Source organism: Eumetopias jubatus, unplaced genomic scaffold, assembly GCF_037043125.1.
Source record: "Eumetopias jubatus isolate StellerSeaLion01/CBP00866 unplaced genomic scaffold, mEumJub1_p1.0 scaffold_16, whole genome shotgun sequence".
In the NCBI taxonomy this organism is placed as follows: domain Eukaryota; kingdom Metazoa; phylum Chordata; class Mammalia; order Carnivora; family Otariidae; genus Eumetopias; species Eumetopias jubatus.
The window spans coordinates 35968693-35982693 of NW_028274822.1; the positions used below are offsets into that span (position 1 = coordinate 35968693).

Consider the following 14001-nt stretch of genomic DNA (forward strand, 5'->3'; position numbering starts at 1 on the left):
TTCAGGGCCCAGCTCAAACGTCTGAGACCCCCATCCACCCCCTGCCCACACAGCTCACCACTCCAGGCTCTGTGCCTGCACTCATCTCCAGGTCCACTCCTTTCCTACTAAGGATTCCTGGAGGTCAGTGCCTTGTCCCCAGCACCTGCCCCCATGCCAGCCCCATCCGAGTTCTGATCCCGAGGCTCACTGAGCAACTGGATTCCTCTATTCATGTCAACAAATATTTAGTGAGCATCTACTACATGCCAGGCACTTCAGGCATTGGGCATTCAGCAATGGATGAATTGGACTCACATCCCTGCCTCTATGGAAGGGAGGCTAGAGATAAATAAATGCATAAAATAAGGTGATACATATCATGAAAAAAATACAGGGAAGAGAACAGGGGTGTGAAGGTTGTGATTCGAAATCAAGGTCAGAAAAGTTCAATGGGAGGGTGACACTTGATGGAAGGCTTGCTGGCGGTGAGGCCCTGAAGATGTCTAGAACATGATCTCTGAGACAAGACGGGGAACAGGATGCGCAAAGGCCCCCGGGGCAGAGGTGCACAGGGAGTGTTCCTGAGATAGCAAGGAGGCCTAGGTGTCTGGAGCAGAGGGAAGGAGGGATCCGGAAGGAAGGACGGATCTGGGAGAAATGCCTCTATAGTCTCTTACCGACCTCTAGAAGATTGGGCTTGTTCTCAGTGACATGGGATCCAGTGCGAGGTTTGAGCCAGAACTAGATGGGCTCTGCCTGGGATTTGAACTGACCCCTCCGGGTACTGTGTGGAGAGCAGATAGCGGGGGCCTGGGTGGGTGTCAGGAGACAGCGAGGAGGTGACCCCCACGGCTGGGCTCGGGCCAAATCCTGAAGCACGGAAGGCAGGCCAGCTGAAGGAATGCGAGTGAGGGGCCTGGATGCAGTTCTGTGGTCTCCTGCCTCCTCCCACCCCCAACATCAAACGGTGCCTGTCTGGAGGGAGCTGGTAGATCAAGGCCTGGCACCGCCTCCCCCCGGACGCCAGAGCTGGCTGAGGGTCCTCATTTGCATCCCTGGTGGAGAGGGAGCCCCAGCGCAGCCCCAGCCCCAGCAGCCTTTGATCTGGTTTGATGTCTTCCTCAGTCTTCTTCCTGGGCAGAAAGGCTTTTATCCTTGGAGGGGTAGACAGCTCCCGCCCAGCTGCCTCCCTGGCTCTGGCACAGTGTGTGTTGTAGGAACCAAGGAGGGCACGACTTTTCTACTCACTCTTCACTTCATGCTGAGAACCCACCTAGGCCTGGCTAGTGACCCCATGTGCCAGGTGAAGGGACTGGCTCTCCGGAGGGTGGCTGATGCCATCACACGGCTGCAGAGGGATCCAAACCTAGGCCCTTAACCGGGGTGTGGATGGATGCTGTAAACAGCCCTCACCAACTTAAGGAGGGGCAATTGTCGGGATCCCATAATGAGAGGAGCCCCCTGCCCTGCCGACCACCCCCTACTTGGAAGGCAGGTTTGAGGCTGCATGCTGCTATCTTGGGGGAGGGCGGGGGCTCTAACCAGGGCTGACAAGAGGCAGGGCAGGTCTTGGGCCCTGGGTTGGGAGGTCATCAATCTTGAAAATGGCACACATTTAGGTTCAGATGATTCGTTTGAGGCCTGCTGGTCCCTTAGGAGCCAGAGGTGCTTGATGCTTCTGGACCAGCAGGACTGGTGGAAATGGTGCATGGTGGGGCTCAGTGTAACTTTGGGAGAAATGCCTCATTTTGGATCAATCCAGGTAGCCCTCCTGGAGGAGGCTAGGGAGCCTCTCAGTGGTCCCCCAAACACTGCCATTGGGTCAGGGTGGTGCAAAGGGAAGCCTGGCTTCTCAGGCTGGGCTGGGCAAGCATGACTTTGTTTATTTCAAAGTACGTGGGGGTCTGCTCCACACCCCTGGGGATGAGGGTGGGGGTGGGCATCCTCACCCCACCAGTCGGCACCCCTATGAGTGAGCAGCAGTAAGGGCTGTAACTGGCACAATGGGTGCATTTACTGAGCATTCACTCTGTGCCAGGCACTGTGCTAAAACCCTGTGCATTCAGCTGGTTTAACTTCTAACAGCCTGACGCGGTGGGCACAGCTATTCTCTCCCTCTAGAAGATGAGGAAACAGGGGCCCCGGGAGCTACGTGACTTGCCTAAGGTTGGTTTGACAAACAGCTTCAGTTACTGCCTGGAAGATGTCTCCCCCCAACCCCACCTCCACCTCCAGCCCCTCTGGTGGAGTTGGTGTGCCTTTCCTGTCCCTTCGACTGCAGGTCCTCCTGATCCTCAGTGAAGTTAGGGAACAGGAGTAAGCCTTTTCCCCTCAGACTCACTGTCTGTGGGCCCTGGAGCACTGAGATCATCTCCAAGGACAGCAGATGGATCTGGAATCCGGGAGGCACCCTGGGAAGTCTCCTGGTCCCAAAGCAAACGGCCTGAGAAATGCCTGAGGGCCCTGCATGGGATGGTCCCCAGGGCTCCAGGTTCTGCCAGCAGCTGAGGCAGGCACGTGGGGCACCCCAGGCTCCCAGCTCTGGCCCGAGCCAGAGCACCTTGGGGTCCAGAGCCTGCAGAGCAGGAGGGAAGACCTCTGGCTCAGTGATTGTGAACGTCTGGCATTTTTTCCTCACTAACAAACTGCTGTCTTTGAGTCTCCAGGGACCCAAAGGAAAGTGTCTCTTGCTACCCGGCCCTGTATCCCCCCCAGCTGCCAGGCCCCCCACTAACTCCTCTGCCCTCCCCACCCGCCCCAGACCTCAAAGCCATTTATTCCCCACCCTGGCCCCTGGCCCTGGGGTTCTCCCCAACTCCCGTCCCCCACAAACCCTCCCTCAGCAGCCGGAGGGAAGAGAACAGTAAAAGTCTACTGTGGCAATAAAAGGCATTAACCATCTGAACACTCGCCCACAGTGCCGTCTCTCCTTAAGCAGGAAATATTGTTTAATGCCGGTGGTAATGAGCGAATCGAATTTTGGAAATTAAACTGGAATTTGAGCATTAGCACTAGGGCGCTGGCATTTGGCAAGTCAAGCGGTTCTGCTGCCACCCACCTCCGCCCCCATCAGGGGCCCCCTCCCCCTGCGGAGCCCAGGAGATGCTCCCTGCCCATCCGCCCCCCCCTCCCCCCCCCGCCCAGGCACCAGCCTGAGATATCCTATGGAGGGGACTGCCTTTGCCATCCGGCTTCTGTGTTTTCTGGGCCTTCCTTCCAGCCCGAGCCCCATTCTGCCCTGATGTCGGGAGTGAAGGAGAGCAGGAGGCTCTCTCTCTCAGGGGGACTGGAAAAAGCCTAAGATTCTGGCAACCAGATGCCACTGCCTTTTCATAAGCACCTATCCACCTACCTATGGCTCCTGAGGGTGCCTCCCAGGGCTTCTTAGAGGTTGGGAAATTGAAGTTTAATTAGACTGAGGTGCTGGGAAAATAAAAAAGACTGGTGAGGCCAGAGGAATGGGAGAGGTGTGTGCTGGTGGAGGGGGAGCAAGCACGAGGCCTTGAACTTGAGCAGGTCCCCCTATTGCAAGCCCTGTGGCATGCAGGGATCCCTCAGAGTGGGTGACAAGAGCAGCCGAAGGGGTCCCTCCCACCTCTCAGACTTTGCTCAAATTCTGAGGTGGGCCTGGAGCATTCCCCACCCCCACCCCCCGCACCTGTCCTCTGGACAGCATAACTCCAGTCCCCCTCCTCCTGGAAGCCTTCAGGGTGTAAACACTCCCATCTCCCCTTTTGGCCCCTCTGGTGCACAGTCCAGAGCTCTTTCCTGGCTGTCCTCTCTCACGGTAGGTGCTCAGCAAATGCTTGCTGAAGGAGCCACGAGAGGGTGGACCCAGGAGGGAGGTCAGGTGCTCTGATCCAGGTCCTTCTCTAAGATGGCCATGAACACCTTCGCTTAACACAGAACTGGGTACTTTTCCCATGCATTATTTGGGGGGTGCTGTAGACTCTGCCCAGTCCCTGGCAGTGGGAGGACACAGGGCACAGAGAACAGAGCTGCTCTCTGTGGGTCCAGGCAGGGCTAAGGACCTGTGCTTACTTTCTGTTGCCCAGCTCTTCTGGGGTGTCATACTCCCTTTCCCCAGAACCCCAGGTGCTCCCCACACCCTCAGACACAGGCACTCACATTTGGAAAGAGCAGGGAGGCAGGAACAAGAGGTCATGGGATTGGGAAGTCAAGACCCTGAGAGGCTGCCACTGTGTGTCTTAGAGCAACCCCTTTGCTCCACCTTCCTCATCTGAAAAGAGGTGGGACCTAGGTGTTATCCAGGGCCCTGTCCAGCTCTGCCACTCTGTGGCCTTGTTCCCTCTGGGGACGGCACACTAGTTCTGGGGGCCACAGTGTGGCAGCCCCAGTGGCTTTGGCTTGTTTAGAAGTGGTTTATTGCAGATGGGCTGTGTCCCCGTCAGGGGATGGACATCAGCTCCAGTGACTGTGTCCCCGTCAGGGGATGGATGTCAGCTCCAGTGAGCAGATTCACCTCTCTCATTACTATTGCAGGAACAGTGCTCGGAGAAAGTGCTTAGCAAACAGTTGAAATGACTGAGGAGCATGCTCCCTCGTTCTGTCTCTTGACAGGAGGAGCCCATGTGAAGACTCGAGGGTTGGGGCAATTTGGCACTGGACTCAGCCCTGAGAGTCGGAATATGAACATATTGCCCTACCCCAAGCTGGGCTCTGTTGAGGGCAAGATACTGGGTTCCAGTCACTAGCTTCCCCTTGCTCACATGTTTGGGCCCTATGACTTCCCACCCAGGGGCATCTTCAGCCCATCTCCACCCCTGTCTCTCCTGGGCTCACCTCCTCAGAGGAGCAACAACACCCCCATACCCCAGCTGTGGGAGGCAATGGACTTAAGGCCCAGGGCTTACAGGGGAGAGTGAGAACATCACCCAGGAACCCTGCATCACCTCAGATAGGCAGGTCGTGCTCAGAGACTGCTCGGCCTGTCGCCGGAGTTAGGGGTCTGTGTGGATGTTGGAGAGGATGGGAACTGGATGGGGAAACTGAGTCATCCTCTGAGACTCTCACTAGGTTGGCATCAGATCCAAGACACCAGCAAATAGTGCCATTGGTCATCTGAGAACAACTTAGGGACAGCGCCTCGGGAAAGTAGCCAGAGCGGGAGGAGGTCACAGGGGGTAGGGTGACAGGGGGAGATTGTCCATCTCAGCTGGTCAGCCACAGCCTGAGTCTGGTCTCCCCCAGAGATAACCTTTCCCCATTAGGACACACAGCAGGGGGTGGCCCTCCCTGGCCAAATCAGGGTAGGGCAAATGAAGGGGAGGTGGCACTCCATTTCCTCTTCCTCCTGAATAGAGAACCCTGAGTAATGGCCCTCCATGTTGTAACTGCTCACCAGGTCCTGTCCCTGTAGTATCTCTTGGAAGCCTAGCATCTACCACCTGAGGCAGGACTGAGTGTTCCCATTTTGTAGACCTAAAGCCCCCGATGGGAAGCAGTTATACATCTGTAAGGAGGGGAGCTGGGGTTTAGCCCTAGGGCCTGGGCCCGAAGAAGATCCACCCTTGGACTCAGAGTCCTTCCAGCCTCTGGTGTGAAAGAGAATCCCTAGAATCACACCAAAACCCAGTGGAAATGAAGAGGGGACAAACGGGGTGCATTTGAGGATCCTGGAAACCACCAACATTTGAGTGGGGATGGGGTCACCCAAGAACCCTTAGGGGAGTAAATATGGAGCAGGTTTCTTTGGTTTCTTGCAGTCTTCCAGAAAGGCAAGGCTAGCTGCAGTTTCCCTGGGGAAATCTGGGTGGTCAGGGGTAGGAGGAGCCCGGCCCCCTACATGTTTGTAAAGTCCTCCAGAAGGAAGGGTCCTGGTCTAGAATGGAGAACTGTTAGGAAGGCAAGATTTCAGGGGAGAGGAAGAAAAAATTAGGGGGAAGAAAACTGGCAAAAGGAATGTGGCTGGATAGAAAGGCACGTGTGGATGAATTTTAATGCAATCAGAAGGCTGTCATAATGATGATAAAGGAATACATTCAGACGTCAGGAGAGAGGAGAAAGCTCCGGGCTGTGGTCCCAGCATTTGAATCAGGTTCAGGTGGAGGAGGGGCCTACTCTTCCCTCCCCCTTTCCTTCCCGGGGAGGAGACGGAATTTCTAAGCAGGGGGGCCAGGGATTAGCTGGAGGCAGGGGGTTTTACTTCATTGTCTTTCCAGAAATCCCATTTAATGGGGGTCTTTAAAAGGCCCTGGGGGCAAGGGGGAGCCCTAGACCGGCCTGGAGCGCAGAGTTGCCACGTCCCAGCACTCCTGAAGACTTGAAATGCTCTGTCCACTTCATGCAAAATGCTGCTGCAGCTTCTGGGAGCTCAACATAAGCCCCTGACCCTCTCTCCTCTCTCTCTGCCTCTCCTCTGCCCATCTCTGCATTCTGTCTCTTATTTTTTTTTTTTAGATTTTATTTATTTATTTTAGAGAGGGAGCACGAGCGGGGGCGGGCTGGGATGGGCGGGGGCTGCAGAGGGAGAGGGAGAGGGAGAAGCAGGCTTCCCCCTGAGCAGGGAGCCCGATGCGGGCCTCCATCCCAGCAACCCGAGATCATGACCTGAGCTGAAGGCAGATGCTTAACCAACTGAGCCACCCAGGTGCCCCTCTTTGTTTCTGATTCTTTTTCCTCCCTTTCTGCCATGTTCCTTCTCCCTCTGGCCCTAACCCCATCTCCCTCCATCCCTCCTCAGCTTCACCACTCCACTCTCTCTCTCTCCTTCCTTCTTCTTGGTTTCCCAGCCCAGACTTTGGAGTCCCAGAGCCCTGAAGATGGGGCCAGGGTGTGCCTGGTCCTGGGATGGCCCCAGAAGCCAGGTCAAGCAGCCCAGGCAGGGCAGGTGGTGGGGCTAGGGCTCCAGGCCCCAGAGCTTTGGCTGAAGCCCACTACTGGTGAAGGGCTGTGCTGGTGTGCCCCAGTCCGGCACTGGTAGCAGGAAGTGGCAATGATGCCCTGCGGGGCATGGAAGGCACTGTGACCCAGGGCCCCCTCATCATTGAGAAGGTGCCCAGTGCTGGGTGCTCTGGGCTAAGGGGTACTGGCAGGGCAGAGGTCAGGGCTTCCTGAAGAGGAGAACTCTGGGGTGGCCTGTGCAGCTTTGCAGGAAACCAACCAAAAAGTTGGTTTCCTCTGCTCTGTTCTAGACCCCAGGACAGTCCCTCAGCTCTATGTGAACTCCCCTGGCAGTGTGGGCAAGAGGGGAGGGGCTCTCTGGGGCAGGAGGTGCCAACCACCCTGAGCACAGATGGACGTGGTCCCAGAATGCTCTCACATTCCGAGGAACCAGGAACTCAAGGCCATTTGCAACTTGGGGGTGTGCATTTCTGCATCCTTGGCTGTGTGTGCCTGTGTTTGTCAGTCACTGGAGAGTCAACAAACATCTAAGTGAGTACCTGCTGAGCGCTGCTACCGCAGGGATTCTGTGCCAGGTACCATGGCTGCATAACAATTTTGCCCCAAACTGAGTGGTGTGAAACAACCATTTGTTACACTCATGGATCCTGCAGGCTAGGAATTCAGACAGGGCACAGCATGGAAGGAAGGCCTATCTCTGCTCCAGGATGTCTGGGCCTCAGCTGGAAGACTCAAAGGCTGGGGTCTGGAATCATCTGCAGACTCATTCATCACATGTCTAGTGGTCAATGTGGGCTGTCAGCTGGGGGCCTGGGTTCCTTTCCATAAAGACTCTCTATGTGCCCTCGTTGTAAGTCCTTCACAGCAGGGTGGCTGACTTCCATAGAGGAAGCATCCTCAAAGAGCCAAGTAGAAGCGGATCCCTTTTATGACCTAGTGCGGAAATCAGCAGGCTTCACCTCTGCCATTCTTTATTGGTTAGAGCACTCACAGCCCCGCCCAGGTCCAAGGGGAAGGAGCACAGACCCCACCTCAGTGGGAGGAGTTAAGGCCACACTGCAGTAAGCTTGTGGGACTCCAAATCTCTGGCAGCCCCGAGCTGCTGCAGATCCACACAGCCCAGTGTGATCCCTGTTACCCTAAGCACATGGTCAGGCCAAGTGGTGTCAACAAACCACTTGGGACTCAACACAAGAGTAGGGGGAGGCTGGTGAGGTTGCCCAGCCTTCAGGAACAGCCCCCCCCACCAAAGTGCCCAGGGTTAAATTTTGCTGCCTGAAATAGGAAGGGCCAGATCCAGGAAGGGACACCAGATGGAGGTAAAAACAATGTGAGGTAGAAAGAAGGTGTGACCCTAGGAATGGCACAGGGCGTTCATTCCTCCACTCTGTAACTATGTGTCAGGTACTGCTGCTCCAGCCAAAGCCTCGTCTCTTCCCCCAGGGAGAGGACATGGGGTGCGGGGAGAGAGCTAGACCGAAACCAGCTACACAGGCAAGGCAGTGAATGATTGTCCTTTGAAACCTGGGCCATCAGAGGGAGGAGCTGAGACAGAGAATTAAAGAGAGCCGGAAGGAGGGACCTTGATGAGGAAGCAATAGACCTAGAAGAAGAGGATTCAACCTTGTGATGTTGGAGGCACTCTGGGCAGAGGGAACAGCCTATTCAAAGGCCCTGTGGCAGACTTGCCTGTTGTCAGTAATTTTGGCATCTGTGGGTGAAGGTGGCTCAAGAAGATAGTGAGTGTATGTCTAAGAGGATGGAGGGAGCGAATGTTGAGTTGCCCAAACGACCGGTGGGCCATCTGTGTGCCACAGGTGAGCAGCCAGACCAGTGGCCTTGCTCCTTCTGGGCGGGAGGGGGCACAGTCGCTGCCATCCAGCCCAAACCCTCCTTCCTCACCTCCTCCTCTGGCTATGCTCTCCCTCTCCCCCAACCTCCTCACCCTGTGGCCCATCCTGCTCTAGCCACACCCCAGCCCTCCCTCTCCAGCTATGAGCTCTCTCCCTTGCCCAGCTCTTCCCTACCCCCCCTTCCTCTTCGGTCGTGCCCTACCCCCGGGCCGCCCCGGTGCAGCCCGGCTCCCCTGGCCCGGGTAAGCATCTCCTAATTTTGTTCCAGAAGATAGAAAACTCTTCGTGGGCATGCTCAACAAGCAGCAGTCCGAGGACGACGTGCGCCGCCTCTTCGAGGCCTTCGGGAACATCGAGGAGTGTACCATCCTGCGCGGGCCGGATGGCAACAGCAAGGGTGCGTGGGGGTGGGGCGGGGGAGCGGGCGGGCAAGGCCTCGGGCCGCGCATCTCACTGACCGCCAGGTCCTGGGCCGTCTCCAGCTGGCCGCGACCAACCTGCGACCGAGCCAGGGAAGCATGCTTGGAAGGGGCGAGGCGGTCCCGGCCTGGGCATAAGGGATGGCCACTAGCCGAGTCCAGACAGGGGCAGAGAGACTTCAGGGGTCTTTTAACTTTCTGGCCCGCCCAGGTCTTTCTGTGTCGCTGTGTTTCTCGGTGTCTCTCTTTCTCAGTCTCTGTGGGTCACCCATTCTGCTTTCATCTGGGATGCGCCCTCTCCCCTCCGCCCCTCCCGTGCCCCGCCTCTCAGCCCTATAGTGCTTCTCTGGCCTTCCTGGGGGCCCTCGTGCCGTGGCTCAGCCTCTCGCGTCCCCCCAGGGTGCGCCTTTGTGAAGTACTCCTCCCACGCCGAGGCGCAAGCCGCAATCAACGCCCTGCACGGCAGCCAGACTATGCCGGTGAGTGGGCCCCCAACCCTGGGGTGGGGGTGGGGTGGGGGCGGGCACGGCGCCCCGGAGGGAGGGACCAAGAGCCCCGCAGGGCCCCGCCTGCCCTTGCGCTCCGTGCACACCGTGCGGGGCTCACAGCCTCCCCGAGAGGCAAGAAGGCATTATCAGTATCCCCATTTCTCAGACGAGGACTCCGAGGCCCAGAGATGTTAAGGAACTGGACTGCCCCTAGATAAAAACGCCCGCGGTGGGGTTAGGATCCCAGACCGCTGGGCGAGGGCCTGGGCGAGTGGCTGGGCGAGTGGCTGGGCGAGTGCAAGCGCGGGAGCTAGCCTTCCGTTACCGCCGCCCCCACCCTCCCCGCCGCCGCCCGTCTGCCCTGGGGAGGATCTGGTGCCTCCAGGCTGGAGGCAAGGACAGCTGGGAGAGGAGGCAGCTGGGGCAAGTGGGCCTCACACGCAGTAATGGCTGCAGGGAGCCTCATCCAGTCTGGTGGTCAAGTTTGCCGACACTGACAAGGAGCGCACGATGCGGCGAATGCAGCAGATGGCTGGCCAGATGGGCATGTTCAACCCCATGGCCATCCCGTTCGGGGCCTACGGCGCCTACGCACAGGCAGTAAGTGGGGGCACAGCCGGGCGCGCGTGTGTGTGTGGGGGGGGGGGGCCGCAGCTGTTCTCTAGCTCACTTTGCTCAGAGCCCCAAAGAGCAAGGACACCTAACAGTGCTGGGGGGAGCCCTGCTCCTGGCCCAGAGCATCCTGCTGCTCTGGGGCCTGAGGAGTGGTGAGGAACGAACCCAGGGAGTAGAGGCCAGAGGGGTTAAGACAAGGTTAGGCTGATGCAGGGTGGCTGCGGGGAGGAGGGGGTTGCTGTCCTGGTTCTAAAGGGGAAGAGCTAGAGAGAAGGCCTCTGAGCCAGGCAGCAGGAGGGTTACCTCAGCGTTCTTCCACTCCTCAAACCCTAGGAGGCACCACTTGGAGGTGCGGAGAGAGGCTCAGGTGTTTGCTTGTGGCTGTTGTATTCCCGCTCTCACTCAGGGAACCGGGGCCTCAGGCCTCTGGGCACTCCTGGCAGGGGTCCCCCGCACCCATCCTTCCCCTGCAGTCCCCCCAGACCCTGCCTCATGCTGATGGCCACCCACTTCTTCCTTCCACATTGGAGCCTCCTCTGTCCACATCTCCCCTGAGCTGCCCACCCCCCCCAGACTTGTGACCACAGCCCCCACATGTGTGGCACTGAGCTGGGCCAGGGTTCCTAATCTAAAGAGGTCAGCCTACTTCACTTGTTCAGCAGTGTCCAAACTTAGCCATGTCCACGACCTACCCAGTCCCCACTCTCCTTTATGACAACACTGGGGGTGCCTAGAGTTCTAGTCATGATCCTGCTGTTCCTGATTCCAAGTGAAGACCATTTTAAACAAATCCATGCCAAGTTAGTTCTACAGAGGCTCATCTACCATGTCTCTAGAGCTTCGGGTGCCACATCTCCACGGATGACAGACCTTTCACAGGGCTGACCAACACCCATGGAGCCAGTCCCACCCCTCACGCCCACCCTGCAACTTTAGAGTCCCTAAGGCCCTACCATGACTTATGAATACAGTTCTCTCAGGCAGTGGGGGTGGAGAGATAGAGCCAAACTCCCTGGGGTTCAGGGCCCCCCCAGGAGGCTGGTCTCTGGGAGCTGAGCCCCCTGGTGGGGAGGGCTGCCCCCCCGGAAGCGCATGATATTTTTTCCGCTTCCTCTGCCCCAGCTGATGCAGCAGCAAGCGGCACTAATGGCATCAGTCGCGCAGGGCGGCTACCTGAACCCCATGGCTGCCTTCGCCGCCGCCCAGATGCAGCAGATGGCAGCCCTCAACATGAATGGCCTGGCGGCCGCACCCATGACCCCAACCTCAGGTGAGTGGGCGGGTACCAACACGGGGCCTGGCCAGGCAGGAAAGCAGCTGGACTCAGGGTGGGACCTATTGATTGGCCAATTTTATCTACTAAGGGACCTTTCTATGGCAAGAGCACACATGTATGGGCCCAAGCAGGCCTCATCCTCCAGAAGTTTGCCTTAAGAATGTTCTAATCCCTGGGGACCCAGGGGAAGATGGGATGTGGGCCCCATGCTGTCAATGACATGATTTCAAGGTGATGACAGTTTCACTCAAGTTACTGAGCCATGTCAGGAAGCAATTCATCTTGGTCTCTTTTGTAGATCTCTAGAAAGAAATTCACATGAAAACACCTCCCTTTGAGGTCTGAGGGGTAAAGACCCCTGCCCATTCTGTGACCTTGTTAGGTTCCTGGTCTAACCACAGAAGGAGCCCCATTTTTTTCATTTTTCTTTAACCCAACTTAGACTCATTGGGTTTTCCCAAGACAACGGCACAGTAAGCAAGAGAGGACATCAGGAGTTATTAAAGGACAGGGGGCTTGGAAATAACCCCTTTCACAAGTCATGTTCTTTTTTTATTTTTATTTTATTTTTTTTTAAAGATTTATTTATTTATTTATTTGAGAGAGAGAGAATGAGATAGAGAGCAAGAACATGGGGGGGGAGGTTCAGAGGGAGAAGCAGACTCCCTGCTGAGCAAGGAGCCCGATGCGGGACTCAATCCCGGGACTCCAGGATCATGACCTGAGCCGAAGGCAGTCGCTTAACCGACTGAGCCACCCAGGCGCCCAGTCATGTTCTTTTTTTAAAAAAGTTTTTAATTTTCAAAATTTTTAAAAAGATTTTATTTATTTATTTATTTATTCATTTATTCATTCATTCATTCATTCATTTTGAGAGAGACAGTACAAGCAGGGGGAGAGGCAGAGGGAGAGGGAGAAGCAGACTCCCCGCCCGGCTTGATCCCAGGACCCTGAGATCATGACCCGAGCCGAAGGCAGATGCTTAATGGACTGAGCCACGCAGGCAGCCCACAAAGCATGTTCTTAATTGGATCTTGGCTATTGTTCAGTTCAGCGATTCTCAACCCCGGCAATTTTGTCCCTCTGCCCCCTAGGACATCTGGCAATGTCCTGAGACATTTTTGGTTGTCACAACTCGTTGGGGGGTGGGCCTGCTACTGTAATCTGGTAGGTAGAAGCCAAGGATGTTGCTAAACATCTTACAATGCACAGGACAGCTCTCCACAATAAGGAAATGTCTGGCCTCAAATGTCAATAGTGCCAAAATTAAGAAACCCTTGTCTAGTCCCAAGGGCTGGCCCCAACACCTGAAGCTCTCATTCATCAAGCTTCCTTGGCTCTCTGTTCCCACACCATACCAGCAGCCTTCCTGACATCCAGGAGCTGTAGAGAGACCCTGCTTCCTACATGAAGAGGAAGGCCCTTTCCAATACAATCACCATGCCATCCACACCTTGGGCTCCACCCACCTGGCATAGGGAAGGCACAGGGTATTGTCATCTGACCCTGACTTTACCCTTGCCACAGTGAGCATCACCTTTGCCTCCACTGGAGGAGACCAAAGTGTTTTATTTTATGTATGAACGGGGCTGACTGTGGACTTTGCAAAGGGCTCTCTCTTCCCTTAGGGCAAGGGAACATCAGAATTAGTACCTCCTCCACCTGAGTAGCAAAACTCTTGGGTGGGGAGGCAGATCAGCCCCTTTGTGATCCAGAGAAGAGAGCAGAGCCAGAAACTTAGAAGCCCCTTAGTGGTTAAACAAGGCATCCTGACTTTGCCAGGGTGAGCAATAACCACTGAAAAAGATGAAAGGAAAATTAAGTATGGTCAAAGTCAAGGACACTGAGAATAGTTTATGTGCTGCAGGTCCAAGGTCATGCTGCGGTCACCAGTCAGGGAAGTCTTTATGGGGTAGGCTAGAGTTGGACTCTGCCTTGAAGGATGGATGCAGTTGGGATGAGTGGTGTTACCATGCAGGGAGAAAACCCAAGGCATGATTCACAGATAGGACTGAGTTGGTAGGTAAAGTCTAGGTCTATTCCAAGGCCCTTGGAGCCAATGGGTGGAGCTCCATGGGCTGGCCTTCCTCACCTTGGTTCCGCTTGCCTCCCTTCCTTCTCCACCCCTCTCCACCTCTGGAACCAGGTGGCAGCACTCCTCCAGGCATCACTGCACCAGCTGTGCCTAGCATCCCATCCCCCATTGGGGTGAACGGCTTCACCGGCCTCCCCCCACAGGCCAATGGGCAACCTGCTGCGGAAGCTGTGTTTGCTAACGGCATCCACCCCTACCCAGGTAAGCGTGTCTGGTAACCCTTCCTTCCCCATGCAACACACTCCTCACCCATCCCGTCTCTGCCCTTGGTGTTATAACAGGGAACATGTGTCTCCTACCCTCTGTTTGTTCCTTGGTAAAACCCCAAATGTGATCAGAGAGAGCTAGCTTCCTGCCCTCCTTCAGGGAGCCCCTGGTTGGGAAGAAGAGACCAAATTCTCCTTCTTGG

The 14001-nt window shown here is 56.2% G+C and overlaps 1 protein-coding gene across 50 annotated transcripts in view; it reads left to right on the forward strand.

Moving 5' to 3' along the window:
* Positions 1-14001, forward strand: part of CELF4 (CUGBP Elav-like family member 4) — a 294289-nt gene that overhangs the window by 256202 nt on the left and 24086 nt on the right. For 19 of the 50 annotated variants that reach the window (XM_028098226.1, XM_028098228.1, XM_028098231.1 and 16 more), the window contains exons 4-8: positions 8968-9096; positions 9518-9597; positions 10063-10206; positions 11344-11491; positions 13644-13793. In XM_028098226.1, coding sequence (XP_027954027.1) covers positions 8968-9096; positions 9518-9597; positions 10063-10206; positions 11344-11491; positions 13644-13793 — 651 coding nt within the window. Of the gene's footprint in view, positions 1-8967; positions 9097-9517; positions 9598-10062; positions 10207-11343; positions 11496-13643; positions 13794-14001 lie in introns of all 50 variants that reach the window. The other 31 variants (XM_028098233.1, XM_028098235.1, XM_028098225.1 and 28 more) reach the window with 4 other exon arrangements.